Source organism: Macrobrachium rosenbergii, chromosome 7, assembly GCF_040412425.1.
Source record: "Macrobrachium rosenbergii isolate ZJJX-2024 chromosome 7, ASM4041242v1, whole genome shotgun sequence".
Lineage (NCBI taxonomy): Eukaryota > Metazoa > Arthropoda > Malacostraca > Decapoda > Palaemonidae > Macrobrachium > Macrobrachium rosenbergii.
The window spans coordinates 19,645,556-19,662,569 of NC_089747.1; the positions used below are offsets into that span (position 1 = coordinate 19,645,556).

Sequence of the window (17,014 nt, forward strand, 5' to 3'; positions counted from 1 at the left end):
TAAACAATATCTAAATTAAAATCTAATATTAACGAAAAACCTACTTCATATGCTTGCTTTGTGGCTTCCCTGAGAGTAGAGTCTTTATGAATTCTTAACTTCTTCTCTGCCATTTGATTCTGCCCTGGCAATTGGCAGAATAATTTAATACGACACATGCAACGTTCAATCTCTCTTTGTTCACGCTCTGCTGCTTCCTCCTCTGTCATCCTTTGTACTAAATCCTGTAAGATTATCATATAGAGCAATTAATCTAAGAACATCAAGATTTCCTTGTATTAACTTCATAATAATAATAATCATCATCAGCAATCCCTGTCAAACCCAACCTGACCCTATTAAACATCATATTATTAGTTCTCAAAGCCAACTACTGTATTCACCAGGAGAGCCCAACAAGTACCGTATACAGAAAAATAACAAACCTTGATATGTTGAGGGAGTTCATCCTTAGTAAATGCATGAACATTTTTCTCCTTTGAGATTTGTCTGTACATGAGCATATAGGCATTGGCACTTGAGCTCCAACTGGAGTAGTAACCCCCTCTAGTGCTGGAACCTCCATATGTCTTTCTTATATCATTATAAGTAATCTGAAATTCAAAATGTACATCATCATATATATAAATATTAAAAATTAAGCTTAGAAACAAATCTCATACAAGGGATAAATTCATAAACTATATTATTTATCTCACTTAATTACATCAGAATTTAAACCACTAATTTCCTATATCATTCACAAAAAATGTATACTATACCTTAGAAACACTTTGGTCATTAAAACAAAACCATTCTCCAGTTCTGAAATCCTTAATGTATGCATAATAATGTCCTCCAGATGCACTCCCAGAGTGTACCATTATAGAAAATAATTCATACACATATCGACCATTACTTAAACAAGATTTGTTCTTTTCATTGTAGATACTACTGACATCAATACCTTCATCTTCATCCTGTGAAAGAATAAAAATATGCTTATTTCTCTCTTCTTCTTTCAACACTGTGAACACGATTACCAAAAATGACAGCATAATACTCTATGGACTAAAAAAAAAATACTACACTTGATTAAAATATTTTCAGAGTAAGTTCTGACAAAGTATTTTAAATAAACTCACAGAATAAGTTCTGACAGAGTATTTTAAATAAACTTAGTCTTTTCTTTTAAAACTCTTCAACTTCTACAGCATTACAGTATTCTTGTTAAGCCAGTTAATCAATGGCACATTCAAGCATATCAGCAAAACTGTCAAACATAAAAACCAAAGTCTTTAAAACAATGTTTTTAACTTCAAGCTTTTTTTTCCTTCATTTCCACTCATGTATACACTTCACTTCCATGAAAAAGAGTTGGCTACACAATTCTTGCATCCATACAAACCTCAAATTCCACAGGAACTTGCCTATAAGGATACCACTTGAAAGAATGCCTTATGTGGGACATTACATGGTATTTACAATTTTATGTAGTTTCCTCTTTCCCTAGCAGGACAGCCTTCTGCCTTTTACTTTTCATCTGTTCCCTTTAATCTACCTAGCTGTTCAACTTATGAAATATCTTTTCTGCAATTTTTACCTTCCATAAATGAACAACTCCTACAGTTGAGCCCTACAAGTCTAGAAATGTAACTTGGTCTTGTTCAGCTAATTTATACTAACAAAAATACACAAGCACACACTTTTTCCTGAATTTAATGGGCATGCCCTTCTGCCTTTCTCACTTCACCTACTCTGTAACTCAGCTCGTCTTATCCCATCATGATCAGTTATTCTTTTACCAAGTACCTATATGAATCAATTGCTCCCATTCTTCCATTATCCATATCACCATTCACTGCTCCATCATCCTGGTTTTCATTTACCCTTACAACTTTACTCTGGTTCACAGTTTCAACTTTCTCCTCTATAGCAGTTTTTCTTCACAATCACCAATCAGTATGTATCATCTGCAAACATTAGCCATTCCATTCTCCATTTGCAACCAATGTCTACATCCTAAACTTTGCAAGGTTGTCCTATAACTTTGCATCTATATCTAATGGCCTTTCTTTAGACTTCACCCGACACATCATCAACACATATACTAGAGTCATGGAGACATAACATACCCTTCTCTCAGACCAACTCTTACACCATTCCAGTCACTGTCCTATCTACATATTCTGACATATTTTGCTGCCAATATAAATTATATAGTTTAAGTACTCTTGGCAAACTATCTTCTGTACCAAACATCCTCAAACACATTACACTGCATCTCAGACCAACTTTTACACCCAAGTATCTGCACAACAAATTTTGTTCCATCAAAAAACTTTTAAATGCCCTCAACAAACTATCTTACATATCAGTCACCTTCAATATCCTCAACCAATTCAATCAAAAGCTTTTTTGCATCCCTGTATGTCACATAAAGGTTTCCCTTTTACTCTCAAACTAAAACATTGATCTGCACAGCCTCTTGTTTTGTACAGATACACTGTTCTTCCCCATCAATCCTTTCACCAATTGTCTTTTTTAATCAAAAGCTTACCCTAAACTTTCTCTAGTATACTAAGTAATGCTATGCCTATTATACAGTACATACAATGAACTTTTAATACATACAGGAATTTCTACCTATTATCCACCAGCTTGACATTTCAAATGTACCTTCAGAGCTAATATAAGAGATCACTGTGAGCAACTTGTTTCCACTTGCTCTTAAAATATGATCAGTCACAAGTAGTGATTGTTACCTGATTGTCTGATTCATGTAATGAATTTGAGGTATTTTCAACTGAGCTATCCTCAACATCGAGAGCTGAGCCTGAGTCTGTTGTAGATGCATCATCAATCTTGTCAATAGAAGGCTTATCTGGGGTGACTACTGCCCCAGATAGTCCCTCAGTTTCAATGAAGCTATTTAAATCTAGAATACTTGGGAAGGTCACTCTGAAAAATAAACATATTTTAAATTAAATATTCTATGAAAACACAATAATAGTGCTGTACCTGTGTCACTTAGCTTTAACCAGAATATTCAAAATCAAAACTGTACCCAGTCTGCAGAACAATTCAAATATAAACAGTTTAAAAGTAGTCTAAAACTACAGTGAAAGGACACAACGTTGATGTCTCTTAAAATTAAAAAAAAGTGTTTTATAACAAGTTTTTTTCATACATAACTGCTACTCATATCCGTGCCTATATTTGTGTTCAGAATATTCCAAGGTATGGAGCAGCATGGTCAGCAGTGGAGTGGTCTTCTGGCGAAGCAGTCCTGGCTCGTACCAAACAGCAAATTAAGTAAGGCTAATGTGAAAGGGTATGATTGGTAACAAGCTGGACAGCAGGCAAAGCAGATGAGTTAGTATGCTAGGCAAAAGGCCAATCAGCAGCACTGCACCAGCAAAGTGAGAGTGAGTACACTGATTGAAGAATGGACAGAAAATGAACCCTCAGCTGAGACACTGCCTGATGACTAGTGCTCTTTCACCAAGACCCTCAATAAAGATACCATATTGACCTGAATATCAAAACATCCACAGAGGAGACTACATACACTTTGACAACAAAACTCCTTGACCAAAGTGCCCAGAATGTCCCCTCACATTGCACAACATACTACTGAGAAGGTGATGACACCTCAGATAGTAGCACAGAAGTGGTAAACAAATCTGATGACCACAAGAGAGGGCATAAATACATAACAGGCTTGTAACTTAAAAGTCCTGACAAGTAAGAGGCATAACAAATAAATACAGATAGGAATAGTACAACAGAAAAAATTAACCATGTGACAGCAATTGTCAAACACAACTAGATTAAGTATGGTAATGGCCACTAGAACAAAAAAAACTAAAAATGATTTTAGCAAATCACTTGAACTGGTGTTGCAAATATTAAGGCATGATTCACTCTCATTTACTGCAAAAGGAAACTACTGATTACCACAATTAGGTTAGTTAAAGATAGTGACAGATGTAACTGACTTACTAATTTAGAATAAGAGGAACAGAAGAGTAATATGATAACAATAAAAAAAAGGTAAATCACTATCCCATAATGTACAAGGAAGTAGCAAAACATAATATATTTACTCTTCAATGTATGAGAGAAAACAGTAGGAGAAAAGAAACTGATTTAAACAAAAAGCAACTTATGCCTGAGTACTATATTGAATAATGACTGGTTATTCAGTTAGAGTCACAGTTAAGGAACTTTCCTTAAACAGCTACACCAACTTAGGGAATAAGTTAGAACTGCACACAACACTGACCACACAAGTTGGAATGAAGGAACACTGTAAAAGGGGATATATTCTCAGAATGATAAAAAAAGCTCATTACTAGATGATAAATACCCCTTACACTGCCAGCAATCAACAGATCATGCTGGGCAACTGAACAGTCTCATAGATATAATTTCATTTTTTGATCTCTTACAAAATATGAATAAGGGATGAAATACATCATTTCAGGTGAGAAAAATGGGAAAATTAATCAATAATAGGTGTTGAAAAGTAACGATCTGGAAAACACCTGGATCACACAAAGCATGGTTATTAGTTGATAAATACCTGAGGACCTAGAAGGTGCACACACAAGAAAACTACCTCCTTTTTCTATATGACAACACAAAAATGGGACCATTTTGAACAGAACATAGGCATAGATATGATTAACATTTTTGTAGAGAAACAATCTTGTATTTACAAATGGTTCTCACTTACTAAGATTAACATGTCACGGAAAACCAAACAAATCAGTAGCTGCCATTAACACCTCGCTCTTAATACATGTTTATTATGAGGTGGGCATTTAATATAAAATGAGTTACCTTAAATAAAAATATTTACTTCCCTTCAGACCAAGAGCTCTGCTTCAGAACCTTATACAACTGACTTAGTTATTGTAACTTTTTTCAAACAATCTGATGAACTATCATACTTGTTAAATGAGGGAGAAATATAGTCATAGCAAAGTATCATACAAGATCCTGATCTATGGAATATCTGGCACAAGAATTATATAACTCTTCCACTTACTTGTCATTCAACTTGATTCTATGTAGCGTATTGTAATCAAAGTCAAAGCGCATGAGGTGTATTGTAAGCAGGTACGGAAAATGTGTGAATTTGAGGCCTTTATGAGCATCACACAGGGAATCACATTTTGAGCATTTATACTTGTTATTCCCCGTTAGTAGCTCTGGCTCAACAAACGCTTTAAGGGCTTCCTCCTGCAACGAAAGAAGTTTATATCCAAGTGTTAAACTACTCTGCAAGACGAAGTATGCCCAATTAGTATGACCAAGAAACTGGAAACCCAGGTGTAATGAATTTACTTTGGGTCCCAGTTCAAATGCAGAATCTCTGAAACATACAATAAATAAAAAAAATACCATCCACATTGAATATTATCATAATCAATGAGATTTTTACAAAAAATTCATAAATGAGCTATCATCAAACTATAACTTCACTTACTAAACTGTCAATTTTAGCCAACTTACCACAGACTTGTAAGCTGTGCTAGAGCCAAACGGTCGGATGGGAAGGGGTATATCTAAATATGTATCCTCTCTTGCTCCTTCATTACCACATTCCAGGCACTTAACGTAGTCACTCATTTTTCCTAGGAAACATAAAAATACAATATCAAACTATAATGTAAATATTTAAACAAAAATTTAAATATTACGGTAATAGCATACTACTGATTACATTACACACCAATAACTCACAAGTACTTTTTTCTAATATGTAAGTGACAATCATGTTGTTTTCTACTTAGTGACCTCAACATTACTGGTCTTCTAATATCAAATGCAAATATCACTAAATTTGGCTACCTCCATGTAACTCCTGGGATATAGGTTCTTTTGTAATTATGTTATTTATTGCTATATCACTCAATATTCATATTCCACATGGCTCTTTTCAGTGGTGTATATAAGCATAAAAAAGATTTAAAGTAATGATTTCAAGGGAATTCATAGATACTGCTTCTGTAGTAAAGTACATAGGACATCACTCTTCGCTGCAATTTGAAATATGCACCAAAGAACAGAAAACCTGTTAACATACCTTCATACAGATCATTAATAAGATTTGCTTGGTGTGTGTTCTTGAAGCACTGCTCAAGAGCATCAAACATGACACGACACAGTTCTTGAATGTCATGTTGTTGCCATGCCTCACTACTATCCCAGCCAAAACTCTTGGTCAGATTTGTAGTCTCCACAGCACTTTTATTAGTTGTCTGTTCAAAACAATCAATAATATCAGAAATTTATCCAAAGCCCTGGCTAACTGCATGAACACAATACCTTTCCAAAATTACATAACTACAATTTCTCGAGCACATTATAGGTTTTGGCTAATTTCATAAAAAATATGGAATGAGTTTACAATTTCTATGAATAGTAAATAGCATAAATAAAATGATAAAAGTTTGCCATTGCCAACAAAATTCCTGTAATCATTGGACAAATTGACAAATTTTATAGATATAAGATTTTCTACAGCTCACTAGATTCCTAAGATGATACACAATAACTAACGAATAACTTCCCTGGATATTACTGATCTTTACTACAGTTGCTTATACTTTACATCAAAGCCTCTTTAAAGGAAAACTCTAAATTCCCATTTGATAAGAATTATAATCAATTTCAATAACAAAATTTGCATACAATATATAAAATTAACTAGAAATTGAGCTCCTAAACTTTCAACATTCATATAAAATGTAAAAACAAAATGACTAATATCAAGGGGTTTACCTTACCTGTAATAACAAAAATAATCTTTGTAACTGACAAGGAATATTTTTGCTTGCTTCTTCTTCAGACCCTTTGAATTCCCACTGGTACAGGGCATTGCGAAACTCTGGAGTCATGTACAGTGTTTGTAGAAGACTGTTGAGGTAGCATGTCATCGCTTGGTTCACAAGACCCGCATAACCTGCAAGTATAAGGATTTAAGTAAATATGCTCAATAATAACAAATTACCTTCTTAAACTACGTACATAACAAAAAGATTAGGTTACACTTCATAACCACATAAGACAGTATCAACAAAAGCTTGTTGGCTTGAATGTCATTTTCAATGTCCCATTTCACAAAAGTAAATGATTCTTCCCAATAATCATCAGTGCCTCTTTTTATATGCTTAGGCTGTTTCCTGTTTCTTTCACTCTTACCTGAAAAGTCCTCAACCAGTCAGATGGTGTTTGTTCCATTTATTCTTCTTATGATTTTTATGATGCAAAGTGACTTTTCAGCAACCTGATTTAAAGTCTGGTTGAATCATACATTTTTTTAATGCTGAGCAAAACTTTTGACACTTTCATATACTATAAACATCTTATAGATATTTACAGGATTACAGGTACTACAGGCAGTTTTATTACCTAACAAATTTACAGCATTAGAATATTTTGAAAATTCAAAATTCTACATGTCAGATGTGTTAATAACATTAACGTGAATATTATTACACTTTCAGTCTTTTTATGTTCAAATATCATGGTGCTGCCATAGATTAAAACAATTTTCTGTATAGAAAACAAATAACTTTTTTCGTTGTACAGTATATCGCAATGTAAAATTTATAATATACTCTTAGCAACCTTCTTCCCATATATTATAGCCTACCCAGTAATTCTCATACTTTCTGCTTTTCCACTACTTGTATGCTGCATATATTAACACTTCAATCACCATCTTGGGGGCACAGTACAATTAATCACCATAACAATTTTATAAAAAAAAAGACTGAGTTATTAACAACAGCTATTTTTTTCTACATACGCTCACTAAACAAAAAATGATGAGAGAGAGAGAGAGAGAGAGAGAGAGAGAGAGAGAGAGAGAGAGAGAGAGAGAGAGAGAGAGAGAGAGAGAGAGAGAGAGAGTGTGTGTGTGTGTGTGTGTGTGTGTGTGTGTGTGTGTGTGTGTGTGTGTGTGTGTGTGTGTGTGTCTTACGCACTGTGAAATGGCGCTTAGTACAGATAATGGCTACCGTACAAAATACAGAGTAGTAAGTCATACTCTCCGCATGTGTCACATTAATTGATACAAAAGAGATTTTCTTATTCAGAATCTTGAGGCCAATTGTGTTCCTGACATCCGAATTTTCTGGATAAATGACCCTCTGCCTAAGGCATGATAAACTGATTCAGTCACCTTACCAAAGTCATAGTGATGAACAGATAAACTAAATAGATAATAATTAAATATGGGAAAACACTAAAAGGTTGAAAATATTACAGAAACAGTAATATTTAACAAAAAGCTATATATTCTATTTGTTATATTCACTAGAAACCTAACAAACCCCTGAGTAGACTACCATAATCTGGTAGTCTCATAAATATTATAAGTTCAAACTGCAGGTATGGTCTATGAATTGAATTGAATTCAGTAAAAAAAATAATCATATATAAAATATGCTCATCATAAAAATGTACTAATTAGCAAATGAAATGGCAAAATGTTTTGCAGTACTGTATTCTGTTGAGTCGTGAATCTCTCCTGGCAAAAGTAAACTAAGTAGAGCCAGGTCAACCAAAATGCCCGAAACACCTAAAACACTGTTGTTGTGTGTGTTTCTGACAAAACTCCATGTCGTAGCTATAGAACTGTTCATACGTGACATATAAATGATAATAACTGGCAGATCAGTTCTTTCATTCTGTATATGAAATATTAGTTTTAAATGTATACAGTATATTTTACATTTTTTGGATGGATGTTTTGTTAACTAATCTTATCAAATTAAAAAAAAAAAAGACATACTAATTAAACTTTACGCTACTGTTACCTACAAGGAAACACAGAATTATACCGTATGAGCTTCGTTGCTAACAGATATAACAGATACTGATGATCTTGGCCTAGTTGCAAATATTCAAGTGCTGATGTTGCCAAACCTTATTTAAAAAGAATAGGCTAAGCACATTTACTACACTATTCGCACTTTGCAGAAATCTGTACCTCCCATTGGATCTACATGGCAAATAACTGATGTTAATGTAATAAGGATTAGTTTCTTATAGTTTATATTCTTACACCATGTTTATCAAATCTACCTGTGTAAGATCAAAAGGAGGTCTCAGTGATTCAAAATTCTCATGGCTCTCAAGTAAATAAAATAAGAAAACTGATATTTACTGCTTCTCTACATCCTATCGACTTTCAAGAAACTCTGGTGACAACAAGTAGGTAAAATTATCTATAATGACAATAATCTGATCATTGACATCACACAAAACTATTTATAATCTGAATGAAATTTTACTTCATCTTGAGTGATTGCATTGAAAAATACCCCCGTACTGAACTCTGTACCTTTCATTAAAACAATCTTTAATGAAAAGATACCAGGAATCATATCCATCACTTTTTTTGTTTTGCAGTAACAAGTATTTTGCATTTTAGTCTTTAGAGACTTAAGCTTTACCTTTCATTTATATAAACTGTTACCCTATGATAGATTATGAGAAATATTTACTGCTACACCCAAATGGTATCTGAAAAATAATTCATTATTCAAATAATGTATAAACCTATTGAACTGGCTCAGTATTCATTTAAAAATATTCAATTGACTGAGCAAAACAATTTAGCCAATAATACATCATAATAAAAAAATACATTGATTAACACTTAAAACTTTAACTTACCTGTATCATGCTTTATCAAAGCTGAAGAATATGAATATTCAGTAGAAGTATTTTCATAATTCGTGCTTCTTTCAAACCACTTTCTTTCTGTAGCATTGGCAGTTGGAGATGCTGAAGCACCAAGACTAAGATCATCTTCATCTGTTCTACGTGGAAGATGGCCATTGAGGTCACAGAGAATACAATTATTACGTGGTGTGCCTTCAGTCTGAAACTTCGCATCAGCCAGGGTTCGCTCTGGTTCCATCTTCTCTATTTCAACCTGTTAATGATAACAAAGGCCATACAACAAGATGTAAATAAGACATATGAGAAATGATAAAAGGGTTCTTCCTTTAAATGTGATTATATTTGCAATGGTAGCTGAGAACATAACAGGAAACTTTATTCAATTCTACACAAAACATTACAAACCAAGAACTAAAGTACAGTACTCATATCCACCTCAAAATATGAGGACAACACTGATATACAAACTTTACAACTAGGGAAACAGTCAAAACCCAAAAGGCAATACTTTCCCACTGAAAAATACTTTTCTTTTTGAAGTTAAGACAAGCCCTGCATGTTCACTTCCAAAACCAGAATTCTCTTGAATTCTGCTTTTGCAATTCAAAGCTTATTTATTCTAAACTTGCTATACTGAATATGGAGTAACATTACATTAATTCCACTATCATGATTCAACACCTATCAACAGACACCTCAAAGTAAAAAATAGGACCTTAAACAAGAGCAAAAAGGGAAAGTAAACACATCCGTCAAATCCCAATCCAGAGTGAAAACGACACTATGGCATTTTATAATATCTTTAACAGGTTATGTCTATCAAATACAAAGTCTATTGCATAAAATTAAAAAGTTATGGCCAAGTGCAGTTTGTGAGCAAGGGGTTTTGATGTGCAACTGATAAACTTTCTGTTTAGTAATAGGAAGTGTCTAATATTCTGGTTTTCTACACTAAAAAAAAAACTCACTCCCTAATTCTACTATAAAATTATTTTTATGATCGCTGACTATCAAGGTTTTATAAACGGATAAAAAATACTTAAGATCTATCTAATGCAGATGTTGATGTCATTTCAAATATCTTTCTGACAGTTTCAATGATATAAAATAATTTATCAATGTAAGGGAACGCGTAGTTTACCATACTTTTGTGTAACCTTACTTTCACATGCAGTTTTAGTTTATTTGACTTCCAAATCTTATTCAGCCTGCCCATTGTTAAATCTGTCCTTTTTAGTATTTAAAGAAATTCCACCTTTGTGTTCCTAAATATCTGAACAATTTAACACCAAAAATTCTTTCTCCATCTAATATTATTTCATTCCTTTGTGAATACTCTGCCCTAACTACTACTGTTTCACTTAAATTTTGAGTGTCAACTCTAGATATATGATGCATTCCCTTGTAGCAACCAACTAATTGCTAAGAATTCACTTGACAAGACTCAAACTACTTTGTTTTTGGATAATCGTAATCAGCTTTAAATTTTCAATGGGAATACCACAGTGACACAAGACCTTCCATAACACTTTACTGGTCTTAAAATCAACAAGGGCTATCAGGTGATTTTTAAATTCCATACACTGCTGAACAACGTGTCTGAACACACAGCCTGCTTGATCTGTACAGCTCCTAATTTTTCTAAAATTTGCTTGTTGACTGCTATGAATTTTATCATTTTTTCCCATTCTTACTGATAAGTACAGTAAACTGAAATACAGTATTTTCATTACAACCAATTCAAATGCAATGCCTCTAGTGCCAACATTCAGTAAGGTCATCTTTCTCTGGTACCTTTGCTATATTTCCACTGCCCCCTTCAGGCTTTGTTTCTTCATTCCATATTCTGCAAAACAGTCTATTAATATATATGATGTCTTTTAAGTTTCAGCTAAATTCATCTCTGATATGGTTCCACCATAACCTGGATGTTTCCATCTCCTTAATTTCTTTATTACTGATTCCACTTCAAAAACTGTAAATTCATTTATACAGACATTCATGTGGTATATCAATTAAATTATCCCTCTCACATCTCTTCATTGCCTCAAGATAATGTTCCACCCAGTGTTGTCTTTTGTTTTCTTCTGATATTACTTTTGACTGATATTTTCCTCTTCTTTTCATGAATGGGTATTTCATTAATAATTTTGTAAAATAACCTAATACCCATGCCTGTCTGCCAAAATATTCTCATCTCTTCTTGGTCTTCATTCAGCTGCTATCTAAACAGGAGTATTTAAAAAGTCTACATTCATTCTCCATCTCCCTCAAATTCATCTATATACCTTTTGTTTTTGTCTATTCTTTATTGTATCCCTGGTATCATCTGATATCCAAGGTCTTGTTACTCCATATCTCAGTAATTTTTATCCAGTACACTGACATACGCCTATACTCTTGATATTAAACCAGTCCTCGTCAATTACTCCCACTTCTCTACATATGGTTTCTAGAACTACAAATCTATCTTCACATTCAATTGCAAAAGCCTCCAGAAGTTTTACTTCATTAAACCTAATTTCTCTATTTTCTTTTTTGTTAGGTGCTCTTAATTTCAGCTTCAGAATGGTGATAAAAACGCATTCATCACTCCCCTACATGTCCTAACATACCTCACTGTTCTTCTATCTTAGTTAATGGCTTTGTGATCTATTTGGTTTCAATGGCTGCCATCTGGGGCTGTCGAGGTGTATTATGAGAAGTCCATATGTTGGAAAAGAGTCTCCAATTACCAAATTATTTGCAGCACAGAAAGCAATAAGTTGTATCAATTCTTTTTTTTTTGGCAGTGTCTCAAAGGCCTTACTTAGCCATTACTTCCTCCAAACCTTCACTTTCTGACCAATTTTCACAACACACCACTAACAGTAATTCTCATACCTCTTTCTGATATTCCATCAAGAAAATTCTGCAACTCTATGTTAACAGTCATCTTTTACTTCTTTGGAAATCAGTTTGTTGGAGCACAGCATTTTATAACACTACTCATATAGAATTGTTCTGAGTTAAATATTGCAGCTACTCTACTACAGTACTAACTCCTTTCTAGCCAGTCAGTGTCTTCTTCATTTGATATTAGGATCATTCCTACTAATTCTCCACCAATTCCATTTGCTCTAAGAACAGTTTTTTCCGTCATCTTCCCAAATTTAATGTCATATGATGCAAAATGAATTAAAAATGACAAATTTTTAAGTAATTTGTAGAATGGTGGCTGATCATAGGAGTGCCCCTTCACTCTCCTTCTCCAGAGGGTTGGAGATTACACTTGGAAGATCTAACTTCAGGAGTGTGGGATCACCAAGACAAACAGCTTCACATCAACATCCCGAAGCTGAAAGCAGCCAGCCTAGCACTTCAGGAATTTCAAGAAAGGGCGACAGGGCAAACTCTGTGGTTCTCATGTCCAACAACACTACAGTCGTAGCTTATGTCAACAAAAAGGGGGGCTAGTGTCATGTCAGCTTCACGAATTGACAGTACAATTGCACCAGTGGGCAGTCTGAACACAAACCCTGCACTGAGGAATTATAATTTTGATAAAGATGATTACGTACTCCAAAATTCTGAATATCACAAGAACATATAACTGATTGCTACTCACTCTATTTTGACAATTTTGTTTTCTACTGCAATAAGTTAAGTAATTAAAGTAACCATTAAAATACCAATTATTAATGCTACATCTACATTAAATGAAAATTAAATACTAAATAAACAATATGATTTAACAATTAACATAATTGTTAAATCATATTATATCCTCATGCACTAGCAGAGTAGAGTACTGACTGCACAATGTACTGAAGAATCATCAGTAAGAAAATTACATACTGTACTACTGATCAACATGAGCATTTCTATTTAAGAGTGTAACATCTAGACTTAATTTCAAACTGTACCTGTAAATTACTAATACTGTACATACTATAAAATGTCTACAACTCTGAAACATTCATTCTCATTTCACAGAGCAGTACAGTACATGTATTACATAACAAAAATACTCATGACTGCACTCACTCACCTGACTACCATCTGAGCACTGCAACACCAGTGAGAAAGAATCAGGCTCGTATTTGAAACGCCTTCCAACTTCTTGCATCAGTTCACCACAAGTTGATGTTGCTGGAGTAACTATGGTCACTTTTGTCACAACCACCGTTAAACCACTCATATCACGAACGATGACAAACACACTAACATTGCTTAGTTCAGAATCAAGAGAATCTACATCAGAAGTCTTTGAAGCTTCACTGACAGTGATGCCAGTTGCCCCTTCACAGCTACTACTGCCAGCATCAGCATGGTCATCTAACTCACTTGTAACTGTTACACACGCCGTGACAATTTTGTCATCGCTTACAGATGGTGACTCACTCAGCTTAGAAGAGTCTCGGTCTAATGCAGCCTCAGATAATTCTGCTGAAGCTACAGAATTACATGAAACATCTTCCACTGAGGAAAGAGTAGATTTGCAAGAACTAACATTCTCTTTGGATTCTGCTACTTTTCCACTGGTTCCTTTTTCTGTAGATTCTGATGCTTTTTCCAAATTAACATCATCTGCTGACTTTGCCTTCTTATTTACAGTAACTGAGCCGACTTTAAGTTTTGTTACACTTACAGCATCTGTGGACTTTGTCTTTGATATTTTAGGCACATCAACAAACTTCTTAGGCCTAGTTGATAATGCACTTGATGACCTGGTTTTCTTGGTTGCATTTAATTCAGAGGCATCAGCTGCTTTGGCTGCTTCCACAGCATCTGTAGTGGTGCTGCCAGAAGCTGCTGCACTGGAAGATGACTGAGCATCATTCAGGTTGGCAATACCTGATGGAGGTAACTCCGACGCTGAGGAACTGCCAGCATTGACTGAAACCTTTGAAGTAGACTCTTCCTTCAAAGAATCTGTTGATTTTGATGGCAATCCATCTTTTTCTGTGGTTGCTAACTTTGATGGTGACCCATCTTTTGGGACAGTGGTTAACTTTGATGATGATCCCTCTTTAGGAATTGTAGACTTCAATGGAGACCCCTCCTTAGAGGCTGGGACACTGGCTAACTTTGATGATGAGCCCTCTTTAGGAATTGTAGACTTCAATGGTGACCCCTCCTTAGAGGCTGTGGATTTAGATGGTGATCCATCTTTAGGTGTAGACTTTGATGGTGTTCCCTCTTTGGAAGTTGCTGAGGATTTCGCAGGGGATGCATCTCTGGTACCTGTGACCTGATCACCTACCTTAGTTGTTACCCTTTTTCTAATAACAAACTTTGGTTTGACAGGTTCAGATGCTCCATCTGCTGATTTTGTTTTACTACTATCAGCAGCAGCATTCTGTTTTGCTGAAAGTATCTTGGCACTTACTTTTGACTCTGCTGAAGGAACCTCTTTAACAGATTCCTTGGTCTCTTTTACCTCAGATCCCTCAGTTACATTATCTTTTTCAGATGCACTGACAGTTCCATTAGTGTTACTTGAGTCAGGCTCCACCAAGCCTGAGTCTCTTGACTTTTCAGTGCCTGAAATTTCTTCAGAAGTTTTGGAATCATTCACCGCTTCTGTCTTGCTTGAGTCCTTTGAGTCTACAGAATTTGCATCCCTCTTTCCTTCAGAGTCTTCTACTTTGGATTCAGCTGACTCCTTTGTTTTAACTGGACTACCAGGTTCAGATTCAAATGTAATTGAGAGTTTCTTTACAGAACCTGGAATTTTCTTAGGAGATTCACTTTTCTTAATGACGAACTTCTTTGGCTGTGGCTCTGTCATGCTATTAATTTCACTGATTGCATTTGCCACAAGTGAATTCCTCTTCTTAACAATCTTGATTGTCTTCACCTTGGTGGTTTTGGTAAACTTGCTAGTAGTGGTTTTAGTGGATGTTTCCTCTGGTGTGTCGGTGACAGTGGTGGTGCTGGTTGAATTACTATCTACAGTAACTTGTGTTTGAGTTGTCATTGTCCCTCCACCCCCTCCTCCTCCTCCATCTCCTCCTCCACCATCTTCTATGCTCTCAGTCTGTAGAAAAGAGAAAACAAAATTTTTAACACTATATCCAATATGATTCAAGATGAGGTTTTCATTTACAAATGATGAAAGAGAATACAATGCTACCATAAAAGAACAGAACATCACTACAAAGTACTGGCTGAAAAACATGCCTAAGGTATTTAATTACACTTCCAACAAGTCAATAAAACTTTGAAGTTGATGGCTCAAGTAACTTAAATCTTTCAACTTACTAATAAAAGATATAAAAAAAACTGAACAAGAATCCCCAGGAGAAAATGTACAAAAATAAAAAGGTAAAACTAATCTAGCTTCAATCACCAATTCATCCATATGAGGACAGCATTTCCCACAGCCATAATTTCTACTGCTTCAATCTAGTTGGGGTCACAAATAAAGATTAAACTTATGTATAAACACAACATACGTTTTAAGTCTCTCATTTGGCAAAGTTAAAAGATATACGAAAAAAACCAGTGTTAGAAGATACATATAAATAAAAAACATCATGATGGTTTCCATGTTCACATCCACCCTGACAGAAAATTACTATTATTTTCAAGTACAGTAGGTTTCCTAATCCCCCTCTTTCCGAAAAGTTATGATATACCACAGCCAAAAATTTGTCCTTAATTTTATTCTTAATATAAAAATGGTGTAAATGTTACATACAATGTCATCTACATACGGTAGCTTCTGCAAAAAAAAAAAAAAAAAAAAAACCTAACTGATGGATTAAAAGGCATGATAATAGTGGATGTATATATGATATGATTCCAGTTAACTGGATTATCTACTAAACATATCAATAAACATTTCTTCATACATCCACATATGATTCTCAATACTAAAGCACAGATAATGATTCTAAAATACTGTACAGTATATTCCAAAAGTCTACCAACGCTTAGGTGATTGGCCCATTAAGCGTTTGGAGACTTTTGAATTGGAACGTACTTAAGTTATTTTCACACAAAACTTCACATACTCCCAATTTCACAGGATGAAAGTTCCAGGAATCCACAAACATGACAAAGTTACTAAACTGGTGGGAACCACACCTCTATATTGTAGTTCTGTCATCATGCAATAAGACTATTGTATAATCCATTGCCAAAACCAATTTTACATACTGCACAACAAAATCAAGTATTGACTTTTTGAACCCTAAAAAATGAGTACGAAAATGTTTAAGGCATCATCATTATCTGGCATTTTTTCTTTTTTCTTTTTAAAATTTCCAAGTTTAAATAAACAGCACTCTCACAATCTCTTAACACAACCAGTTAAGTGTTGTAAGTCAACTTTAGTGTA

General features: G+C 34.5%; 1 protein-coding gene across 9 annotated transcripts in view; it reads right to left on the bottom strand.

Moving 5' to 3' along the window:
- Usp47 (ubiquitin specific protease 47) overlaps positions 1-17,014 on the bottom strand; it is a 134,438-nt gene that overhangs the window by 42,409 nt on the left and 75,015 nt on the right. For all 9 annotated transcript variants that reach the window (XM_067106765.1, XM_067106763.1, XM_067106766.1 and 6 more), the window contains 10 exons: positions 13,718-15,709; positions 9,679-9,940; positions 6,780-6,955; positions 6,077-6,251; positions 5,503-5,624; positions 5,036-5,229; positions 2,745-2,940; positions 762-959; positions 426-593; positions 45-224 (listed from right to left, as the gene is read on the bottom strand). In XM_067106765.1, coding sequence (XP_066962866.1) covers positions 45-224; positions 426-593; positions 762-959; positions 2,745-2,940; positions 5,036-5,229; positions 5,503-5,624; positions 6,077-6,251; positions 6,780-6,955; positions 9,679-9,940; positions 13,718-15,709 — 3,663 coding nt within the window. The remainder of the gene's footprint in view (positions 1-44; positions 225-425; positions 594-761; positions 960-2,744; positions 2,941-5,035; positions 5,230-5,502; positions 5,625-6,076; positions 6,252-6,779; positions 6,956-9,678; positions 9,941-13,717; positions 15,710-17,014) is intronic.